This window comes from Selaginella moellendorffii, unplaced genomic scaffold (genome assembly GCF_000143415.4).
Source record: "Selaginella moellendorffii unplaced genomic scaffold, v1.0 SELMOscaffold_7, whole genome shotgun sequence".
Taxonomy (NCBI): domain Eukaryota; kingdom Viridiplantae; phylum Streptophyta; class Lycopodiopsida; order Selaginellales; family Selaginellaceae; genus Selaginella; species Selaginella moellendorffii.
The window spans coordinates 921,249-942,952 of NW_003314268.1; the positions used below are offsets into that span (position 1 = coordinate 921,249).

At 47.0% G+C, this 21,704-nt stretch overlaps 5 protein-coding genes and 1 long non-coding RNA gene across 11 annotated transcripts; 3 read left to right on the top strand and 3 right to left on the bottom strand.

Moving 5' to 3' along the window:
* The first annotated feature begins 1,047 nt into the window (after window positions 1-1,047).
* Window positions 1,048-5,074, top strand: LOC9652735 (DNA repair protein REV1). Of its 3 annotated transcripts, XM_024670965.1 has the most exons (24): window positions 1,048-1,196; window positions 1,261-1,332; window positions 1,387-1,483; window positions 1,555-1,670; window positions 1,724-1,800; window positions 1,855-2,171; window positions 2,219-2,335; window positions 2,385-2,517; window positions 2,565-2,653; window positions 2,700-2,750; window positions 2,800-2,997; window positions 3,046-3,165; window positions 3,212-3,304; window positions 3,351-3,410; window positions 3,473-3,559; window positions 3,610-3,693; window positions 3,742-3,814; window positions 3,861-3,926; window positions 3,975-4,058; window positions 4,105-4,265; window positions 4,324-4,355; window positions 4,403-4,744; window positions 4,796-4,856; window positions 4,915-5,045. In XM_024670965.1, the coding sequence occupies exons 1-24, from the start codon at window positions 1,063-1,065 to the stop codon at window positions 4,948-4,950; spliced, it is 2,700 nt and encodes an 899-aa protein (XP_024526733.1). In that variant the 5' UTR covers window positions 1,048-1,062; the 3' UTR covers window positions 4,951-5,045. The 3 variants fall into 3 exon arrangements, with proteins under 3 accessions (XP_024526733.1, XP_024526731.1, XP_024526732.1); XM_024670963.1 differs by having other exon boundaries at window positions 4,796-5,074; XM_024670964.1 differs by having other exon boundaries at window positions 3,984-4,058; window positions 4,796-5,074.
* Window positions 4,881-6,528, bottom strand: LOC9652293 (EGF domain-specific O-linked N-acetylglucosamine transferase). Of its 2 annotated transcripts, none has more exons than XM_002966455.2 (2): window positions 6,238-6,528; window positions 4,881-6,172 (listed from the first exon to the last, which is right to left on the bottom strand). In XM_002966455.2, exons 1-2 carry the CDS (start codon window positions 6,427-6,429, stop codon window positions 5,039-5,041), a joined length of 1,326 nt encoding a protein of 441 aa, XP_002966501.1. In that variant the 5' UTR covers window positions 6,430-6,528; the 3' UTR covers window positions 4,881-5,038. The 2 variants fall into 2 exon arrangements, with proteins under 2 accessions (XP_002966501.1, XP_024526742.1); XM_024670974.1 differs by having other exon boundaries at window positions 4,881-6,184.
* A 45-nt stretch (window positions 6,529-6,573) lies between these two features.
* Window positions 6,574-7,304, top strand: LOC112345065. Of its 3 annotated transcripts, none has more exons than XR_002991935.1 (4): window positions 6,574-6,609; window positions 6,662-6,800; window positions 6,863-7,004; window positions 7,056-7,304. It is a non-coding gene; the product is annotated as an uncharacterized LOC112345065 (long non-coding RNA). The 3 variants fall into 3 exon arrangements; XR_002991933.1 differs by having other exon boundaries at window positions 6,662-6,701; window positions 6,769-7,004; XR_002991934.1 differs by lacking the exon at window positions 6,574-6,609 and having other exon boundaries at window positions 6,665-6,701; window positions 6,769-6,800.
* Window positions 7,305-8,077: 773 nt separating this feature from the next.
* LOC9652736 lies at window positions 8,078-10,719 on the bottom strand. Its single transcript, XM_024671490.1, has 12 exons — window positions 10,282-10,719; window positions 10,003-10,181; window positions 9,781-9,939; window positions 9,596-9,706; window positions 9,329-9,529; window positions 9,206-9,267; window positions 9,099-9,150; window positions 8,977-9,036; window positions 8,763-8,921; window positions 8,621-8,695; window positions 8,360-8,560; window positions 8,078-8,306 (listed from the first exon to the last, which is right to left on the bottom strand). The coding sequence occupies exons 1-12, from the start codon at window positions 10,520-10,522 to the stop codon at window positions 8,106-8,108; spliced, it is 1,701 nt and encodes a 566-aa protein (XP_024527258.1). The 5' UTR covers window positions 10,523-10,719; the 3' UTR covers window positions 8,078-8,105.
* A 23-nt stretch (window positions 10,720-10,742) lies between these two features.
* On the bottom strand, window positions 10,743-12,422 carry LOC112345120 (pentatricopeptide repeat-containing protein At4g02750-like). Its single transcript, XM_024671206.1, has one exon. The coding sequence runs from the start codon at window positions 12,420-12,422 to the stop codon at window positions 10,743-10,745; it is 1,680 nt and encodes a 559-aa protein (XP_024526974.1).
* Window positions 12,423-19,697: 7,275 nt separating this feature from the next.
* Window positions 19,698-21,152, top strand: LOC9652737. Its single transcript, XM_024671207.1, has 4 exons — window positions 19,698-19,833; window positions 19,901-20,403; window positions 20,469-20,677; window positions 20,816-21,152. The coding sequence occupies exons 1-4, from the start codon at window positions 19,698-19,700 to the stop codon at window positions 21,150-21,152; spliced, it is 1,185 nt and encodes a 394-aa protein (XP_024526975.1).
* Window positions 21,153-21,704: the final 552 nt, after the last annotated feature.

The window sequence follows — 21,704 nt, forward strand, 5'->3', positions numbered from 1 at the left end:
AGCTGACATTTCGAATGATCTTTTCGTAACAAGGTTCTCGATCTGCAAGAAACCTCACTGTGAAAAGTTTTCAGGACGACTATTACCTTCAAACCCCCGGACAACACCAAGTTCAATCGATTGGCGTGTTCTGGATCCCATGACTTTTGCTCAATAACGTTCTTGCCAACGGTAGCCTCCACCAAAGACTAGAAACGAACGCGTTAGCTTCCAGTCCAGCCAGTATGCTACTTACAGTGGTGGTGAAGAGGCGGTCTCCTATGATTTTTCCCTTGTAAGGCACAAACCGAGCTTGATATACCACCTTGCACGGTGTACTTCTCGTCAGTAAAATCACTCCAGACGATCAGAAATTACTCACAGTGAATCCAAGTTGCTTCCGAGAGGAATCAATGCTCCTTTTATCAGCCTTATCTTCGCCCTGGAGAGGAAAAAACGAACACGATCGAAAAAGATTAAATAAATCCTTAGTATAACACCTGAGGTGTCTCCACCGCTATCAGAGTAGAATAACAATTCCACAAGCCTTCAAAGAAACTGCGAAACAACCAGTGAGTAATGGACGAGAAGAAAAACGCAGCCTACTTTGGATAGTAGATATCTGGATCGCCAATCCCGAGAGTTCTAAGAAACGAATTTCCAGAAGTAGCCTCCTTTGCTGCTGTTCTAGCGGGAGCTATGAAAATCGAAACTGGAAGGGCCATAGAAAATCTTCTAGACAATACACGAGAATCTCTTTCGTGACACATGATCCTGCGACAAAACGGAACAAGAAAGAGAGAATCACCACAAACAACGATAACAGCCATGAAATCCAGACCTCTTGGATGCGAATGAGGCAGCGCCTGGAAAGAATGAAAACAATAAGAATGAGGAATCAGTCTCTAGCGATGGAAGCTGACCGAAATTTTGCCGCGGATGATGCTTGGATCTGGAATTCCTCCCTGCATTCTTCGCGGCGCCTCGATTGCATCCGCCAAAACCCGCCAAGCACAGCTCACACTCGTTCATTCTCCGAAGCCCTAGCTTGGCGGGAAAGCCAAGAGCCCTAATAGATAGAAAATGGGAAGGAAGAAGGAGAAGGCGATCTCTCCAGCGCCTAAGCGCCCTGGCGCGTCCTGGGGAGCTGGATCGCCAGCGTCCAAGCGCTCGGCATCGGCGAGGACGAGAGACGAAGGAATGGGGGATTTTGGAAGGTGTGTAGCCCTCGTTGTGTTGTATCTTCCAGGATTGCTTAAGGAGTTCTCGATTTTGTTCTAGGTACATGACGAACAAAGTGAGGAAGCTGGGAGAGCAGTTTCAAGCAGAGGCTTCGAATCCAGAGGCTCCCAGGTTTTGTCTTTCTTATTTTTTTCTATAGTTCTCTAGAACTTTAGCTTTGTCTAGAGGCAATGCCGATGAAAAATCGATAGAAGAGATCACGTCAAAGATTTTTGAAGGGATTTCGATACATGTGAATGGCTTCACCATTCCTTCTCATCAGGTGCTCTCTCTGGATTTTATTTTTCTCTTTAGATGAGTTCTCATTGTCTTGGATTTCTTTGGTTTTGGCAGGAGTTGCGGACTCTGATGCTGAGACATGGTGGAAATTTTGAGAATTATTTTTCGAAAACACGGGTAACGCATATAATCTGCTCCAACCTTCCGCAAAGCAAGATCAAAGAATTCAGGTTTGGAAATCATCGGTTTATACTGACTGATATGTTACATTTTAGAACTCCAGGTCTTTTAGCAAAGGATTACCAGTTCTGAAACCTGGTTGGATTGTGGATAGCATCGCGGTGGGAAAGCTTCTACCGTGTACGTTTTCTGACCATCTTGAATGGTTCTTAGTTTCGTTTTGTTGTTTGACAGGGGCGAGCTATCAGCTAGAGGCGATTTATTCGAATCAAAGTACTCTGTCTTCATTTTATGGAACCCTGAAGCTTCTTCAAGATGGAACGGAAAATGTTGAAGAGCAAGAACTTGTGGCAGAAGCGAAGGCAGACACTTCTCATCAGAATTTAGCCGGAGATGGTGCTGGAAAAGAAATCGAATACGATGAGCAAGATGAAGAGGGTGGTGCTGAAGAAGTAAATGTTGAAGACGGTCTTAGTGAGAACGAGTACATGGAACATCGCCGATCGCATTCAACACTAGATGATCCCAATTTTGTGCAGAACTATTTTAAGGTCAGCACTGGAGTTTTTTTCACTTCCTATCGAACATTTCTTTGCAGTATTCCCGGTTGCATTTTATTGGAACGTGGAGAAACAGATATCAAGCAACTGTACAGATGCAAAGAAGAGTGACACTTGATCCAGCTTTGGAGAAATCAATTATTCACGTGGACATGGTAATTGCTGGTGACATCTAGATGGGTTCAGTGACTGTTACGTTCACAGGATTGTTTCTTTGTTTCTGTCGTGACGAGGAATCGCCCGGAGTTAGATGGCAAGCCCGTCGGAGTGTGCCATTCGGACAGCTCCAAAGGAACTGGGGAAATCTCGTCGGCAAATTATGAAGCACGCACCTTTGGTATTCTTAGCTGCCATTTCCAATATTTTCTGAACTGGTATTTTCAGGTGTGAAGGCAGGCATGTTCGTTAAAACTGCTAAAAAGTGTTGTCCAAATCTGGAAATTGTATCTTACGATTTCGAAGGTTATGAACAGGTACAACGCTATTTATCCTGCGCCTCAAATCCTGCTATGCTTGTAGGTTGCAGATAAGCTATATGAAATATTGCATCGACATAGTCCACTGGTACAGGTATGCTTTCTCCAAATTGGAGATGAACTAGTTTAATCGCTTTCAGCAGGCTATCAGTTGTGACGAGGCCTATCTTGACGTAAGTGGGATGGGTGATCCTGCTTCAATAGCATCTGCAATAAGGCGGGAAATTTTCGAGGCAACAAGGTGCACTGCAAGTGCAGGAATTTCTGCCAATATTCTACTGGCTCGACTGGCGACCAAGAAAGCAAAACCGAACGGGCAGTTCCAGATACATCTCCAAGAGGTAATTACGTCTTTTATTTCGTAACATTCAGAGTTTTGCATTGGGCAGGCGGAGGAGTTCATGATGAACCTTCCAGTTGAGGAACTTCCCGGCGTTGGATGGGTACTGCGAGAAAAGTTGCACGCATTGAAGCTATTTACATGTTCGGATTTGCGGTTGTTGACAAGTGTAAGTTTGCTGTTCCTCTTGAAATTTCTCTTATCTCTACATTCAGGAAACTTTACGCAAGCATTTTGGCGCCAAAACTGGGGAGACACTGTACAATCACGCTCGTGGTATTGACCACCGTAAAGTGCAGGCTCCGCAGGTTTGTTCATTTTTAACTTTTGAAATGAATTTATCTGCTACTTTAGGAGAAAAAATCAATCGGAGCAGAGGTAAATTGGGGTGTTCGGTTTTCCACTCCGGCAGATGTAAGGTTTTATTTTTCTTAGTTTTTTCCTCTCAAAAGTAAGCATTACGCACTTTTATACAGGCTCAAAACTTCCTTGTTACTTTGAGTGAGGAAGTTGCATCTCGGTTAAGAAAAGCAGCAGTGCATGGGCGTACTTTTACAATGAAGGTATTGCATAGAGCTTCAAACCATCATTTTCTTTTCTTTTCTTTTTCCAGGTGAAAAAGCGAAAAACTGGAGCAGGCGAACCTGAGAAGTTCATGGGATGCGGCATTTGTGACAACATCAGCCGTTCTACCACAGTATTTTCTGTGCTCCAACTGGCTAAGTTTTAATGTGCGCTTTCGCAGCTCCCTTCTGGGACAAACTCGAGTGATGTCCTCTCGCGAATTTCTCGGCAGCTGTTTGGGTCGCTAAACCTTGGTAATTTGCATGAAGCTATTTCCGGAGATCTTAATTTTCATTGCAGACGTACGTGATGTACGTGGAGTCGGCTTACAAGTTACAAGGCTTGAAGATTTATCCAATGAGCAAGGTAATATTAGTTTCTAATAATTTTCGTCCAAAGTCTTTCAAATTTCAGGTGCTAAAGAGCAAACGCGTTTGGAGTCCTGGATTACTAATTCCCCTGACAAAAGATTGGAACAACGTACTGACTCTAAACCAGGTGTGTACTTTCTGAAAGCATAAAACCACTCATAATACTTAACCAGATAGAAGCATAGAGCCTGAGCTCCCCCCCGCTTCTGAAATCGATCCATGCTTCTTGGAATCACTTCCGCCAGAGCTATTTGATGAGCTTAACAACGCATACAAAGGCGCGCTTGCAAGTATAAAATTGTCAAAGGTTCGGGAAGGCGCCTGTTCAAAGACTGTACGTTTTGAGCTGATCTGTCTGTACTGCTAAAGTGAGTTTGCTTCTCCTTGAACAGGAAATAGAAGCTTCAAAAATGGAGAATAACAGGTAACACTTTGTTGACAAAGAATGTGAGATAACATTCAAATATACAGGAATTTGTTTCAGTGTGAACAAGACAGCACTGAATCTGATTCAAATCTTGGCAAAGCCGGAGACAAGAAAAATAGCGACGTGTTCGACGTCTGGGATACCTTGTCCCATTTCCAGACAAGCGAATCAAAGATGCTGCGGGATATGCACGACATTTATACGAGCGTAGACAGTCCGAAGCACTTGTCTCAAGTTTTGGTGGTTCTAAATGCTACGTCTCACTGCGATGAAGCCGACTCTGACGATTCCATCAGCATATGCTCCAAGTTTATAAGTCAGTATCTTCTGGCAATCCTCTATAGCGATCTAGAAGAGGTGTCGGCGGTCATCCGGCTTCTCAAAAGGTAAGTTCCTTCTTTTCTTTTGTATGTTGTTCATATGTCACTCCTGAACAGGCTCGCAACGAAATCGGATGGTTGGAATCGTGTTTGTGCTTGCGTATTGCCCACGACTCAGGTGCGCATTTGTAAGCTTTCTTCATTGTTGCACGACTATATGTTTTTCTTCCTGGTAGGACCAAGTCTTACAACTTTATGGCGGCTACCTGTAACGATCGAGGCTTTCGAAGTACAAGCTAACACTAATAACTCCCGGACGCTCAGCCACAAAGTCGTCTCAGCGGAATTCTATACATTTTCTTACTGATGCCTCGTAAGAACATCTTTTAAAATTTGCTCCAGCCTTGGCAAGTGAAGCCTTATGTTCTGGCCATCGAGGTAAATTCTCTTCCGCTCCGTCCATCCCTTCGCGGTGACCTCATCCGGATTGACTATCACAGTGTGATTGAGACCAAACTCGTCGCTCAAGGTACTCTCCGAAGGTAAAATCTGGTATCCCACGTAGTTTAACCCGGCTTTTTCTGCAGGTCTCCCAAAGCATGTCTCGGCTGGCCCGTTGAGTCCGAATGGTATAATCTGGATCAAGGTGGAACCGGGACGCATAAACAAAAAGTGTGTCAGAGCGGCCCCGTGAACACCAATGAGAACATCTGCCGAATGGAGGAGCGAGTAAATTTCCGAGAGCCGAGTGTTAAAATTGGGAGCAAACGTGTGAACTTCGTAGCCCAGCTTCTCCGCGAGCGCGATGGTCTCGTTTCTGTTGACGATCACTCTGCTGGTTTCCCGGTTGACGAGGACAAGCATCGGCTTCGTCTTTGGCAACACAACTTGGCCTGGATTGAGAGCGATATCGAGTAAGTTTTGGAAGCTCCTCATTGATGTTCCTGCTAATCCCTCTTCTATCAGCAGGTCGCCGTGGATTCTCAGACCAACTATGACTTTCGGAAAGCAGTGAACGAGCTGCTCGCGGTCGAAATCCACCACGGGGTAGTGCGTGAGGTGCTTGAGAATTGGGGCGTATTTTCCGGGCCACCAGTGCTTGAACTGGAGGACCATGAACACGACCTCGCCTTTAAACCTCTGTGCGGTGATGAAGAGCGGAACGAGACCATCGTTGAAGTCGTGGAAAATACTTCCGGTGTAACCCCCTGTGGAGAATATCACTGCCGGGACCGAGTGCCTCACATCACAAGCCATTTGCTTCGACTTCGGTAAGCTCACCATGTTTACTTCTCCGATGGTTTTCATCATCTTTTCCCATTTCCTTGTGTAAGGCCGGATCTTCGCCAGGACATTTGAATGCGCGCTTTGGTTGGCAGACGTCAGTGCGACTGTCAAGTTGCTGCCTTTCACTCGGACATCCCCCTGCAGGCTGCAGATACTCGTGCTAGGGTGCGAGAAATCGCAAGAGACGCTCTCTCTCGAGGCGAGCCCCTGCAAAGGCACCTGGACGACTTCAATTGCAATCCTCCACCGGGAAAAGCTGGGGGAAAACTTACAATACAGTCGGAGTTGGCGAGGATGACAGTTGCGAGGACTACAAAGGAAGCAGAGCAGGAGCCGAGCAGGACACACGTTGCAACGATGTTGTGGATCTTGGTCATCTTCTTGGGTATGATCTTGTTCTTCCAGAGATTGAGCCAGTGATGAATCCAGTGCAAATTCACTTCGAGCTTGCAGGCCTTGGCCATGTTTCCTCGCGCTGCTGCGCTGCCAGTGCCGCTTGCGAACAGCTGCTCCACTAAAGAGTTTCAAAAGAGAAAATTTTATGTGGCTACAGCAGATTCTGAAGCGACTCGCTACCGACTTGGCTGTCGATTAGTCCTCGCATGGAGGGACCATTGTGTGAGCTACGTGGAGCTCCATTTTCGGTAATAGTTTTCTCTCTCGCGCACTCTTGATACTAACAAAACCTCGCCACAGGAATACAAGAGCGGTAGCTACCGAGTCCACTTCAAGTTTGGTAAGTTTGTCACTCACGATCTTTGTGTAGTTGTCAACGTTTCACTTGTTAAATCGGTGAGCTACAGGAGAGAGCTGCGAGGAAAAATCATTGCTGGAGGTTCTCAAAGGCTTGATTGTCTTCTCTCTTTTCCTCCTTTAATAATTCTTTCTTTTTCACAGGAACTACGCATGGGGCGAGTGGTGGTGGGCGTGTATAAACTTTGACATCAGTGTTGTGTGGTGGAATGCCTTGCAAAGTTCCAATCATGCTACCGACACACAAGTGCTTTGCTTTATCATCGCTAGCGTCAGCTATGCCAAGGTATGTGCACTGTTTTATTTCATTTTGGCTCTCTAATAAGAATCTTATTAGCTGTATATGTGACAATGGCGATCAAGTTAACCTACTGAGAATCTTAAGAAGGCAACCACTTCTATAATTGAGTTCCTTTTTGTCTAATAGGCCAAATGATGTTGAGAGCACTGGTTTTTTATGTGATAATAGTCGGGATCAAAGCATCTATAGTGGACAAGGGAGAACAAGGTTTATTTGTAAGAGAAACTTTGGACTCAATTGTAAATGCCATATACGCTTTAATTGATGGTATTGGAACAGGGCCTATACAAAGAGGTCAAAATGCAGAAACAAGCATTATAATTGACGATCTCGAGCATGGAGAATTAGAGGTTGGGATTATGGTATGGATTTACAGTTACACTGAGAATAACTTTGCATTATGTTCAGCTAATCCTAGTAAACATCTAGATGATGGTGATGCAGTAAGGGAAGAATTGAGAGATTTATTAGATCATTATACACAACATATTTATAGTTATAGTGCATCTTTTATTACGATTGTCACTGAAAATTATGCTTTCCAATACATTGTGAGAAATTACTATAGTAGACATACACTAACTTATATTTATGACTATAAAAACATTTTATATGGCAAACAAGATTGTTATATATATTCAAGTACATTAATAAGTGGCTATTTTGACATGCCTCACCAATATTTATTAATGTCACATTTTCTTGTTTCTCCTAATCGTAAAGCACATCTTTATTTACATTCAAATTGTTATTTGGTATTATATATTGGCAATAATGAAGCGTGGTGGATTAAAAAGGAAAATATTAACTGTGTTTTAAGATTGCAAGCAGATGGAAATTTGGTATTATATTCAAATATTAATGTGGTTGTTTGGTCCCCTAATAAGTATTGCATACCCCAACCTAATTGCTATAAAAATACATATTTAAGTTTACAGGAAGATTGCAATTTAGTTTTATATACATCTCATAATAAAGTATTGTCTAAAACTCCCTCAATTGAGCCTCTGTGGGATTCTAAAACTAGGTGCTAAATTGAAACTTTTTACATTTCTTAATTTTTCACGTCCAAATAAAAATAAGATATTATTTCCAGCTTAATAATCCAAATCTAGAGTTTTGGTAGTCAAGCACAATTAAACACGTCTTTAGCAACCGGCCACACAAGAGACCAGCCGTGTATTGGGAGACATCCAGATTCCCAACCTTGTACCTCAAGAATAAGGCCTCCAGATTCTCGAAAACGAACCCTCCAAATTCAAGAGTTTGGATCTCTCCAGTGCCAGCCTGCGTACGTACGTGAAGACTAGAGAAATACGTGAAAACTTAAGAGCTCTTACCACAAGGCCTCCACCTCCACTGCTTGATTCCTTCACACTTCCACATTGCAAGCGCTCATCAATGCCTGGAAAATACTCTCGTGCTGCTCTTGCGTGGAGAATTACATCGGCTCCGCCAGCACCAGTGTCCAGTAGAAGTAGAACTTGACGGCCGTTGATTTTCGCTGGTACGTAAGGCAGGTTGTCCAGAAGAATCATCTCCTGAAAAACTTTACGTGCTTAGCTCGCATGTTTTCTCCATGATAGCAATGCAAAACATACCTGCCATTGTAGATTACTTGAGGGTACGTATGATGCCGGATCGAAAACGCACAGCAAGCCTTTGCTCACGGACATCTGTAGATGGATTTAAGAAACACAATGACCACAAACGACAAAATAAAAAAGGAAGGAAGATACATGCCTCAATGACGCAGTGGAAGAAAAGGTCGAAGCCGCAAACTCCAACAATCGCTTCGGCTGTTTCTCCGACGCCTCGGGCCGAAGTTTCAATGTAGATGGGGTTCACAATCTTCAAGCCACCTATCTGGAATTGTTTTCCTCTCACAAACCTGCTTCTTACCTGAGATGAAATGAAATTCAGTATGATAATGAAAGGACCCGACCGTGTCTCTTACCCGAGTTTCAACACCTAGCAAATGAACTTCTCCAAATCCTTCCATGCCAAGTTCTCTTGTCTAGAAAAGTTTGTGAGAGCTTATCAAAAGAGTTCAATCCTCAAAAACAAAATCTTTCATACCTTGTTAGCGTCGATCATAAGCCCACTGGCCCCTGTGTCCAAGAGGAAGTATCTGAAACCAGGACCACATTGAAATTAATAATCCATGCAAAGAAAAGGCATACTACCCAATATCCTGACCATCAACAAGTGGTCGAACCAAGCAGTGCCCACTTTCACATCCAAAGAGCTGCAAAACAACCAAAGTTTCCAATGAAGAGCTGTGGTTGTCAAAGAGAGAGCTTGCTAACCTTGACATTAGGAGACACCCCAGCGTCAAATTCTGCATGAGGATACACGCCGTCTCGAGGTAAGAAACGCGACGAAGGCAGTGCAAACACGGAACTATCTTCATTACTTCCAACTTTCGAACACGAGACGAAAATGGAATCGATAGAACCTGAGCTGGTGACATGGGCAACCGACAGAGGAACTTGGCACTTGCACTCAGGCTAGAAATGGCACCACATTAGTATCGTAGAATCCCAAACGAAGACGAGCAAAAAAGAGAGAGAAACCTCTAAAGTTTGCCAGTCCGAGTAGCCCCACGACTCTATTTCTCCGCAGACTTTAGCAACCAGCCGCGAAGGTAGAAAGGAGACACTGTCCACAACCACACTGGCCACCACCTAAGATCATAGGACCTGCAAAGTTAAGTAATTCATACTCCTCCTCTTCAAAGAAAGAAAGACACACGACTTGCCTTGTCAAACTCCTTTATCTTCACATCCAAAATTTGCATGCGAGGATTCACAGCAACCGGCAAGTCCCCAGCGTCGGTCCTGTGCTTGATGCTTAGTTTTTCCTGTCCTTCCGCCGTGAGCCAGTAGCCATTGCGGATCCAAGCGGTGAGCAAACAAAGCTACACAAGGTCATACTTACATCGTAAGTTGATAGAGCGTGAAAAGACAAGAAGAAAACTAACCTCGAGGCTATCAAGCTGGAGTTTCGTCACTCGACCAGCAAAATCAGCGTACCAAGTGTTTCTTCCATCGTGAGCCCATTCCACAGTGAAATGCTCGCCTTTAAATCTCTCATGGAAGCGACCATCCGCGCACCAAGTAAATTTGTAGTCGCCTTTCATATCCATAAACCATTGCTTCCCTACGTGAAAGAAAAATCGCTTTAGCCCAACCTTTGAGAATGAGAAGCCAAAATCCCGACAAAGAAAGAGCGCAAATTCTAGCGAAAACATCGAACGAACCTGTCATTGTGATGAATTTATCAGCGCATTCGCCCTCCACATTCTCAATCCCTAGAGCGTCCCTCATTCTTTCGATGCACTCCTCCACAGGGACCAAAATCCTCGCCGCCGCAGCGCAGAAGCCGCGAATCTCTCTCCTCCTGCTGCTGCGATGGCGATGGCCACAGCAAAACAAATCCCTCGCTCGCATTGCGCGCTCTCCCCTGGGATCAAACACACCGCTCGCGCAGACCATCGCCATGGAGCGATGGACGGCACAGATGCTATCTAGGGCTAAATCCAGAGCCGTCCGATGACGATTTTGGCGCTCCTTTATCCTTGAGGTTTTATATTGACTTTCATTGACTTAGGTTGACTGACTTGCACTGACGTTTTGAGCTCTTCGACACTCTTTCTTCCCAAGATCATGCGTGGTCTTTTGCGGCAATTGCCAAAAGTCCTCCGGCAAAAAAGATCTCGTCTCACTGGGATTGTGCTTCTTTTCGCTCCAGGAGCGCCTTCCTCTTTGCGTTGAGCGCGCTCCTCACGATCAGCGCGTCGTTTAACATCCCCGCCGCAGTGAAGACGCTGGCGAGAACCACGTACGGACCATCGTCCCGCGGTGACACCCACATCAGCCTCTCGCCCGACCGCACCGCTCGCTCCGTGTCGCGGTGCACCTCGCACGCTGCCAGCAGTGTCGACCACGCCACCGGATTGGGCACAAACGGCATCGCCTCGATCAGATCCTCGGCGAGATCCAGCCGCCCAGTCCGACACAGAAGCGTGATCACGCAGTGGTAGTGATCGCTCACCGGTCTGATGCTAAAGTCGGAGGACATGGAGACGAAGTGTGAGAGGCAGTCTTCTACCATTCCCGTGTGGCTGCAAGCGGCAAGAACACTCGTGTAGGCAATCTCGTTTGGTCGTACGCCATCCAAGCTCATGCTTTGGAAGAGATCGACGCAGCGGGAGTTATGCCCGGACTGGGCATACGCTGTCACCAAAACGTTCCAGGACGCCGTGTTTCTCTCTGGCATATCTGTGAAGAACTCCTTGGCTTCGATTTCGAGACCACTCTGTGCGTATGAAGCCACCATTGCGTTCATTGAGACAACGTTTTTGGATGGGATTTTGTTAAAAAGTGCTATAGCATCTTGGATATGCCCGTGTTGGGCATATCCTCCTACCATTGCGTTCCACGAAACCACATCTCTCTGGTCCATCTTATCAAATACGTTTTTAGCTTCTTCAATATCCTCGCATTGTAAAAACGCTGTGAGGATTGAGTTCCAGGCCACCACGTCCCACTGTGGCATTCTCTCAAACATTCCATTGGCTTCAAAGATATGCGCAGCTTGAGCATACGCCGCAAGCATTGTCGTCCACACCACAATGTCTCTCTTTGGCATCTGCCCAAACAGGACATTCGCTTCGTCAATCTGCCCATTTTGCGCATGCCCCTGGATCATGCTCGTCCAAAGCAGCAAGGACTTCTCTGGAGCCTCATCAAACAGCGCTCTTGCCTCCTTGCTCTTGTTACCCTGTGCGTTGAGAGCTTCGACCGCAACCGCCCACGACACCAAATCACACTGAGGCATTCTCTTAAAAACATCCAAAGCCTTGTCGAAATGCCAAGACTGGGTATACGCTGCTATCATGCTGTTGTAGGCGATCACATCTCTCTCCGGCATCGCGAGAAACATGAGTTCCATCTCGTCAAAGTGGCCGTGATGGCCTAGAGCACGAAACATAGTCGCCCAAGCCACTAAGTCCCAGCACGGAAACCTCGCAAACACCTCTCGGGCGTTTTCCAGATTGCGCCTCTCGGCATTTGCTTGCAAAAATGAAGTCCAAGCAATTACATCTTTCACTGGCATTTGATCAAAAAACCATTTGGCTCTCTGGAGTCTCCCATGCTGTGCGTGGGCTTTAAAGATAGTTGTCCATGAGACCACGTCCTTGCTCGGTATGGACGCAAATAGGGCATCAGCCTTAGAAAGATGCCCGGCTCGGGCATATCCCGCGAGGATAATGTTCCATGAGGCTGTGTTTTTGTTGACAACGGAATTAAGAAAATGCTGGGCTTCATCTAATTTTCCAGCGCTTACAAGCCTCTTAATCACAGCATTTGGTGATACATTGCAGGTGCTCCTTAGCATGCTTTTGAAAATGCCATGTCTATATGCTATTAATTAAACTAACTTATTCAGTTTTAAAGATTTAAAATTAAAGTCTGGATTAAAAGCAAGGTTAGAAGAAAACCAAGCAATATCTGGCATGAGAATCCATTTTCAAGTATGACCTGAGAATCCATTGGCTTGCCTACGTAATATATCACTCACGGAATCTCTCTAAGTCCCTACAAGACATATCAATCATGCACTGCTCGCTGTAACTTACAGGGAGCAGTGGCGTGATTGATATCTCTTGTAGGGGCTCGAGAGATCCTTGCAAACGAGTCTTGTCCTCGAGACTCAATCCTTGCCTTGTTTTGCCTGTGAGCGCCAATCACTCGGGTTAGCAATCGTTCCACCTCTGGCATGAGAATATCCTTCATTCTCTTGTTTACTCCGTGGAGATCCAGGGCCGCGAAGCAGTTTCTAATGTTGACGTTGAGTGTTTGCCTCTCGATTTGGGCTCCCAGATTCAAAGCTCTCTCCTCTGTCCTGCCAAAGAGAATCAGACAAAACGCATCCGAGGTAAGCTTGCCCACTGCCTCGGTAAGGTTGATGAGAGTGCACGGTCGCCAGAGCTTTGGATGGCTTTGATCGATTTTGCCATCTCTAGCGCATAGATCACCGCGGCACCATCCAGTCTCGTGTTGCTCATCAAGTGCCTGCTTGTGATTTGCTTGAGGAACTTCCAGGACTCACCATATGGAGCAAGAGCAATGTCTTTGAAGCCATAGCTGAAGTACTCTCCACTCAAACTTTATAGCTGGGCGATAGGCAACTCCAAATCGCGAGTGATCAAGGCCTCCCTGGCTATGGGAATCTTTGTTGATGACAATGTAGTCCACCACTCCCCCTCTCAGGTGGATGATCGGGCCATAGATCTTGCCAAGGCTTGCGAAATGGCGATGGAGTGGATATCTTAGAAAAAATGGATCCAACGATTGGCAGGGAGATCGGACCTGGTGGTAATTTTCTAAGACTTCTCACATTGCAAAGAATGGAGTATAGAGCAAGCAGTGCACAGCAAAGAAAAAGCAACATGGTGGAAGAAATCTGGGCCAAAGTGGCAAAGTCAAGGAAATTATCGCTGGAGTGATGTTTACAAAAAGTAATGATGCAGAGATTCAACTCTAAGAACTTGAGCGAGGCAAGGAAAGTCTATAAAGGAACAGGCAGGACTTGACTCTTGGAAAGTGATGCTCGAGATTTATGGGACTTCCACGTTCGAGATTTGATCAGATCAGTGACATTCTTTTGGCCAAGGAATGGGGATATTGATCCGTGATAGGATGGGATCCAGGCTTACGTGAAAAACTTGCTTTTGGAAAGAGCGATGGAAATGTTTAGAGAGATGCCATCACCGGATACTGTCTCTTACCAACCGTGATTGCCGCCTTTGCCACAGTGGGGGAAAGGCAGGACGCGAGATCATTGCGTTCCACCTCTCAGCCTCCAGCGTCGGCTCTATGCTTGCGGATCCAAGACGTGAGCAAACACAGCTACACAAAAAACAAGAAGAACAGCGAGCAAGCGTACCTCGAGGTTATCAGGCAACGGTTTCGTCAGCCATTCCACAGTGCAATGACATTGGCAGAAGTGGAAGAAGAAGAAGACGGTGGTGGTGGTGTGGCCGTGAGTGCCGGCGCCGCGGGCAGTGGAAGAACTAAGACTCCCCTCGTCCTGCGCTTCTTCTTGGCGTTTAAATCTACTTCCAAAGAAAGAAGAAATATCACTTTAGCCCAACGGTTTTCGATCACTCTAACACTTCTGACGAGGAATCCAGTGACTTGGAATGCGCTGATAGCCGGCTACAGCCGGCATGGCGACACCGAGAAGGTGTTCCAGCGGATACTAGACAAGGGATACCAAAAACTAGCGAAATGAATATAACTTTCTCGTGCTGACTGTGGCCGGGGTTGAAACACATTCTTGTTCCCCTGCACCTGGAAGCTCGTCACGGTCATGTACTCCCGGTACCGCTCTCGATGTGGATCACGTACCTCCGCGCGCTCGTGGGGCTGATCGCGTCCAAATTGTCCCCACGGCGTGCGCGCCGTTGACCAGGCCACGGTCAGCTTGTCGATGCAAGAAGGAAAAATCCGCCAAAGTCATTGTGATGAATTTATCAGCGCATTCGCCCTCCACATTCTGGATCCCTAGCGCATTCTCTCGACGCACTCCTCCACAGGAACCAGAATCCTCGGCGGGGCAACGCAAAAGCCGCGAATCTCCCTCCTCCTGCTCCTCTCATGGCGAAACGGATCGCACAGATGCAATCATCCAGAGCCATTAAATCTTGGACGTGCTTGAGAGGATGACATGTGGTGTCATTCACGGCCTTGATCCAGGTCTACGCGAGAAGAGGAGGGATGGAGAAAGAAAAGGAACGCCATCTCTACAACATATGATTCCAAATTTTGCTTTCGGGATGCCACTGTTTCCGAGAGTCTCAATCCTCGGCAACTTTGACCTATACGTCCGCCTGACTCTTTGATCAATGTAGCAGTCAATTCTATCTTACGCTCTTTGGCCGTAATTAAGATTTCTAATATGTTTTTGTTTTTCTTGTTTTTTTAAATTCAAGTGATCGTTCATTTGGCAAATTGAAGCTATGGACAAACTCAAGAAGAACGGCACAAGTATTTTCTAGCGTCATTGTTTCTTCCTTGTTTCTAGGATCAAAACCGAGTGTACTTCCGAGATGCAATTAAAAGTTTACTTTTTAGTCGATTTTCTGAATCTCACAATCGTTTTTATATGAATAGAAAGTAAAGACCTTGATTCTCAGCTATTCAAGTTCTTCTGCTGCTCAGAAACTTATGCTTGTTTTACGAAATTTTTATAGCCGTTAAGCTGCTCGTCGATCTTTTCTCCAAGTTTTAGATTTTTAGACTTAAAAAATCGCTGCTTTTTTACTTTTCAAGCTGCTGCGCCTCTGCTTAAAAAAAGCCACTGCTCTTTCTGCCACTCTGCTTTCTAAATTTCAAGCTGCTGCCCCTGCTTGCTTTAAGAAAGTTTTTTAGTCTTTGCTTCTGCTTCCTGTGTCCCCCAAGTTTTAGATTTTCGAACCTACTATCGAACTTGCTCAATCCAATGACAATTGTTCAGTCCCACTTGCTTCGATCTCTGACCTCTTACAGTTTCGCTGCTTCAAGTCCTAATTGCTCCACCTTGATTTGCTTTCTGTGATAGTCTTCTGGATCTCCGAAGTTTTTAACATACAAGGAGCGAGATGTTTTACTCTCGATTACAGCGGCCACTCCTAAGATGGTGAACAGACTATTTTCTAATAGAGTAGAAAACTTGAAGTTTTTTACTTACTAGTGGGCCAGAATAAGCAGCTCCTCAGCATAGTCTCCGGGATGTTTTATTTATTTAGTCTCGCAGATTACCTCGCAGACAAAAAACGCGGCCTCCTACGAAGTTGGAGCTCAGAAGATTTCCAGCAGAGCAGAAAAACAACAAGAAAATACCACAAAGTGTGTGTCGCTGTAGGCCTTGAGAGCTTGCTTCTGCTGTTTAACAACACGGATGAAAAAAATGGAAGAGGACGACTCTACGTACCCTCGGTTCAGATTGCTCGATTGTAAAGGTGGCCATTGCCTACTGTTGCTTCGTGTTAGCGCTCCAGCAGATAAAAAATACCCACGTCAGAGGCAAACATCCGGTGAATCCGCACCACTGGCTCCAAGCAGCTTCATCGAGATCGAGATCGAGATCATTCCTTGATGATATAGTATCACCCAAGTACGATCCTGGACAGCGTTGAGCTCTCGTCACGTTTCCGTCAATTACTCAGCATCCCATCTTTTGCTCCATGCCAAAGTTTGATGGACTGCCAGAGCTCGGCTGGCCGACTGCTCCGCCTGGAGCGCCGCTTTCGACTTCTTGTGCTGCTCCATCGTCTTGGATACCTCCGAAACTTTGGAGTCAAGTGAGAATTTCTCCTCGAGAGGGTTGGTCTTCGCTTGACTTAAGCTGGTAGCTCAAACTTGGTGCTTTGGAGGCCTGCTACTGTTTCCCTGTGCTGCTCGACCTGCTCGGAGATTTCGATATACTCCCAAGTTTTCCTGCATTTGACGGCCTCAAGCTGACCAACCCTTGCAGCCGGTTTCTCGAGCTCATTTCTCGTTCCTTCGACGTGCTTAGAACCTCTCGGACAGTTTGTTCGTGTTCTCTTCTCAGGGAATCGGCTTATTCTTCCGCCACTTCAGGCCTAGGCATCGGAGCTTCGTGCTGAGAACCTCGAGTGGAAGGACGCATGGACAGAGCTTGAGGAGAGGCATGCGAAGCCAGATGGCCTGGTAAACTCTGCAACAGCTTCTGCGTTCGATGACTCCTCTAAAACTAGTCCTTTCGTCTTAAAGTTCGCTCCAGCAGATACCAGACTGCACGTCAGAGGCGAACAGCAGCAGTCCTGTGAATCCTTCCAATCGCTCCACCGTCACAAGCAGCGTCATCAAGATAATCTTCTTGCCATCATCATCTTCTTGAGTTCCCTTGCAGCAACCTGCCACTGAGTTCCTTGCTGATACTATCATCCGAGCAGCTGTACGAGCATTCCTGGACAGGGTTGGAGTTTCAAAGTCTCCGCTCTAGCAAATGACAGAGAACGTCGAGCGTAGTCTGTCTTATAGTCTCCGCAGCATCTCTCTGAATCCGATATCCCCCACCGTCACGAGCAGCTTCAGCTAGATCATATTCTCGCCATCTTGCATCGTTCCTCGCTGAAGCTGTGGACAGCCTTGGAGCATTATACCGCAGCAGCACCTCCTGAATCATCTCCGTCGACTGGGAAGCTGATCAGATAGACCCCAGACAAGTCCAACTTTATAGTCGTTGAACACCAGCCTCCTTAGGTGCTTGACTGGAGAGCTTTGACCAGAGTGCAAGCTCGATTCTTGAGTTTCCTTGCAGCAATCTCGTCTTGATCCCTTCCTAAGCTGCATCCTCGTTCTCGCCATCATCTCTTCTTGAGTTTCACTCGGAGCTGCTCAACTGGCCGGGGATGTTGCTTGCAGTGGCATACATCCCAGCTTGCGTACTCTGATTGAAGAGGAAGCTCTCCAGCAAAGAGCAGTGATTCTCGAGCAGTGACAAAACACCGTCCACTCCTGTTTCCAGTCTCGTTTCCAGTCTTGTATTCTCGTCGTTCCTTGCTGATAATCCTCCGACCATGTTGAGAGAAACCATGACCACAACCATCCCTTCCCTCGACATTGGCTTCCGCGAGCGAAGTCACCCCAGCTCTCTACAACAAACACGGGAGTTATTGGCAAACCGCCCGAATCCAAAAACTAACGAAAAGAAAAGCTTGCCTGTCTTCTCCAGAATTCTCGGACGAAGTCGTCTCCCGCGCGATCACAGATCTCCTTGGCCACTTTCACAAACACCATTTTGCCGGATTTGCTCTTCCTCCACGGCTTCGATTCTTCAGGGATTTTATCCAACTCCCTCTGAATCCTCCGCGCTCTCTGGATCCTTACGCTGTCGCTAGATTTTCCGTTCAGTTCTTCGTACGTCAACTCGGCGAGCCTGATCAGAAGCTCCAATGCGCGGCAGCTCCAGGTGGCCCCCTCCTCGACCTCAACCACGTCCTCGTCCCTGACCTCGTCGTCGATCTTCTGGCTGCTCTCCTTCCTCTTTAGCTCTCTCGACGCCTCGTGAAGAGCTTCCAGGCGCCGGAACTCCAGAAAGCCCCCTCGCCCATCCTGGAGATGGCACTCAGTCGGCTGCTGCGTGCCGTCGGGGAGAATGATCTGCGCTGATGGAGAGAAGCGAACAGTCTTGGGCCTGGAACCTGGAAGTCCGAGAGACAGTGGTTAAGTCACGGAAGAAAGGACGAGAAAGAGACAAACCAGACCGGCTGGCTTGATTGGCTGCTCCTTTTGCTTGTTTTCTGGCTCTTGATCCTTGGTTGGCTGCTCCTTATTTTGTGATGAAACCTAATGAAAGTAAGACATTATACCTAAAAAAGAACAAATAAAAAGTTTTATTTCTACTAAATTCAATGTCATATAACAGTTTCAAAAAGCAAATTGGTGGCAGAAGTATGTGTGCTTGGTAACAAGATGCAGCTCAACTGCAAACATGAACAAAATTGACTTTGCATTTTCCTGCATGACATAAAGCATAAGTTTTAAGGAGAATGATAGGCACTTACCTTGTGAATTCAATGCTCTTGAAGTTTTGTTATGTCAGGAAGTTTGCATGTCAAGAATGGCACATCTAGGGTAAACATCTAAACATTCACCAACAAAGAAAACGCATAAAGACTATTTACTTACTATAGCTACCGTCTCATTTCTTTGTGAAAAGTTTTCGGAGGTCAGATGGTATCTGGTAGTTGGTTTGATCAGCACTCTCAAGCTGGAAGCATTCTGGAACAAGTCCCTGGAGCTGGTTTCTACTCACGTCTAGATACTTGAGAGATGAGAGTGTGTAAACATCTTCCGGGATAGACTGCCAAGAAATGTGGATTAGACTAAACGAACGCATTAAAGTGAAATAGATTTAGTAAGGGTTAGGGCATTAAAGGCATTTTGCAAAGGGCAAGCTATGGCGCGAACAGAGCAGGAGCGCAGTGGATGCGTCACAGGTTTGTGGTCTCTCTTTCGACCAAAAAAGGCGCACAAGGGCGACAACAAGGTCCACCCGGAAGCCATGGACGCGGCGGCCTCGAAGCTGAAGGTCCAAGATCGTGTCTGTGAGGCCGTCTCGGGAGAAGCCATGGACGCCGCCGCCTTGAAGTTGAAGGAACTCAGGCACGAGGTGAAAATCGTCTTAGAAGCGATACGACAGGAGCGAGGGCACAAGGAGCCGATCAAGCCGATCAAGCCGGAACAAGAGAAAGAGGACGAAGAGGAGAATCAAGAGAAGAAAGCGGAGCAGCTGAAGGAAGAGAAGACAGCCGAGCAGGTGAACGAGGAGGAGAAAGAAGCCGATCAGATGAAGCCGATGAAGCTGGAACAAGAGGAGGAAAAGGAAGCCGAGAAGCAGCTGAAGGAGGAGGAGCAAGAGAAGAAAGCTGAGCAGCTGAGCGAGGAGGAGCAGGAGAAAGAAGCCGATGAGACGAAGGAACTCAGGCGCGAGGTGAAACAGGAGCAAGGTCACAAGGAGCAGCCGCAGCTGGAACGAGAGGAGAAGAATCAGCCGAATCAGCCGATCAAGCCAATCAAGCCGATGAAGCAAGAGCAGGAACAGGAGGAGGAGCAGCGGATGAAGCCGATGAAGCAGCAGCTGGAACAAGAGGAGGAGCAGATGATCAAGCCGATCAAGCAGCCTCTGGAACGGGAAGACGATCAAGAGCAGATGAAGCAGCAGGAGAATGACAAGCCCAAGCAGGAGGAGCAGCGACCCAAGCCAATTCTACTGCCAGCCGGGGGTCGTCGTCCAGGTATGGTTCCTTTTGCTTCTCGCATTCTTCTTCTACTGTGACTCACGATGGCCTTCTGGACTTGCAGGTTCCAGGCCGAAGATGGTTCGCTTCTCTTCCTCAGCGGAGGACATTCTTCCCGACGGCACCCGACGGCGGAGTGAAACCCATCTTAGCGATGGCCGAGGGGGCTATGTTGAGTTCGCGTATCTCGAAGCTTTCCACAAGGCAAACCGGTGGCTAAACCAGAGGGGAAAAACCGAGAAGAAGATCCGCAGCTTGGAAGAGGAAAAGCGCGAGGAAACAGAAGAGGAGAAGCACGAGGAAAAGTCTTGGAGTGTTAGCGCGCTCCGGATTCTGATCAGACTCACCGAGCAGCTTTACGAGGAGCTCAACGGCAAATCCAGCGACCGAGAGAGGATCAAGCGAGCGCGGAAGATGATGAGGCTCCAGAAAATGCTGGATAGGATCCCGAGTGAGAGGAAACCGTGGAAGAAGCTTCAGTCCGGCGAGGTGGTCTTCGTGAAGGAGGCAAAAGAACTATATGATCGTGCGGGGAGAGATTTTGTTGCCGAATTCAAGAGGAGACAGGTAAGTTTGATATACCTTCCAGATTCCAGATGGCCGTTTGCTAATAACTTCCGTGTTTGTTGTAGAGAGCTGGAGTGAACGATGATTGTTTGTTTTGTCCGAACCATGATGGCGAGAAGATGATCGGCCGGGCTGGGGTGAACTCTAAGACGACTAGACCCTGGGTTTACCTGAGAAGAGAACACGAGCAAACTGTTCTAAGCACGTCAAAGAAACGAGAAATGAAGTTGGCTCCGAGCTCGAGAAGTTGGCTGCAAGGATTGGTCAACTGGAGGCCAGTGCTCGGACTCTAGCATCGGAGAAGCCAACTCTCAAGAGTCAAATCCAGAAGTTGGATCTCCAAGCAAGTTGAGCAGCACACAGGTCACTAAAGCTATAGACCATCGACCTTCTCGAGAACTCGACTCCAAAGGTTCGCAGCTGTCCGAGACGTAAAAGTGGTGGGTGACGACCGTGTCTCGGGGCTCGAGGCGGAGAAGTCCATCACACTTTGGGCCTCTAAACAGGCCAGCGACCAGCCTCCACACTCTTCTAAGTCAAGAGAAGATCAATGGATCAAATTGGACTACACTCTACAGTGTCTGGAGCAAGGAGGGATCTATCTTATCAGCTTTCCAGTGGACGGAGATGATTCAGGAGCGTCTGCTACGGTAAGGCTGTCCATGATAGTAGTGAGGAACGACGTAAACCAGTGCCAGATGGCTGCAAAATGTGGAGAAGACAATATTGCTGAAGCTGATCGTGACTAAGGAGAAGCCCCAGGGGATAATGGCTGATGGAGTCGAATCCGCTGCACGAGATGTGGAGCTCTCGGCGAGGAGCACGTCGAGAAGAGGATGGCGGAGTTTGGAAGCTCAAAGGTGAGCCTGGAGAAGCAAGTAACTGGCAGCTGATGGAGAGGATCACGGGGCTCGAGGTGCTGGAGGAGAGAGAGACGTGCCAGATTGAACGAGGAGCTCTGAAGGATGAAGAAGACAAGCCGAGGAGAACCAATGAGAGAGCACATGAAGTGCCGAGCTCCAGAGGTCAGATGGACGCTACATGCGACAATAAGGAGCATCTGGCTTTGCAGGGAGCTGTGTTTTTGCGTGGTTCCGCTCGAGCTTCTCAGCACGATCAAGGCCTGAAGTGGCGGAAGCATTCCCTAACTGTCAGAGGTTTTAAGCACGTCGAAGAAACGAGAATGGAAGTTCGAGAAGTAACCAGCTCTCGAGAGTCAAATCCAGAACAGAGGTGCAAGCCAAGTATATTGAAATCTCTGGCAGCTCGAGCAGCACAGGGAAGCAGTAGCAAGCCTCCAA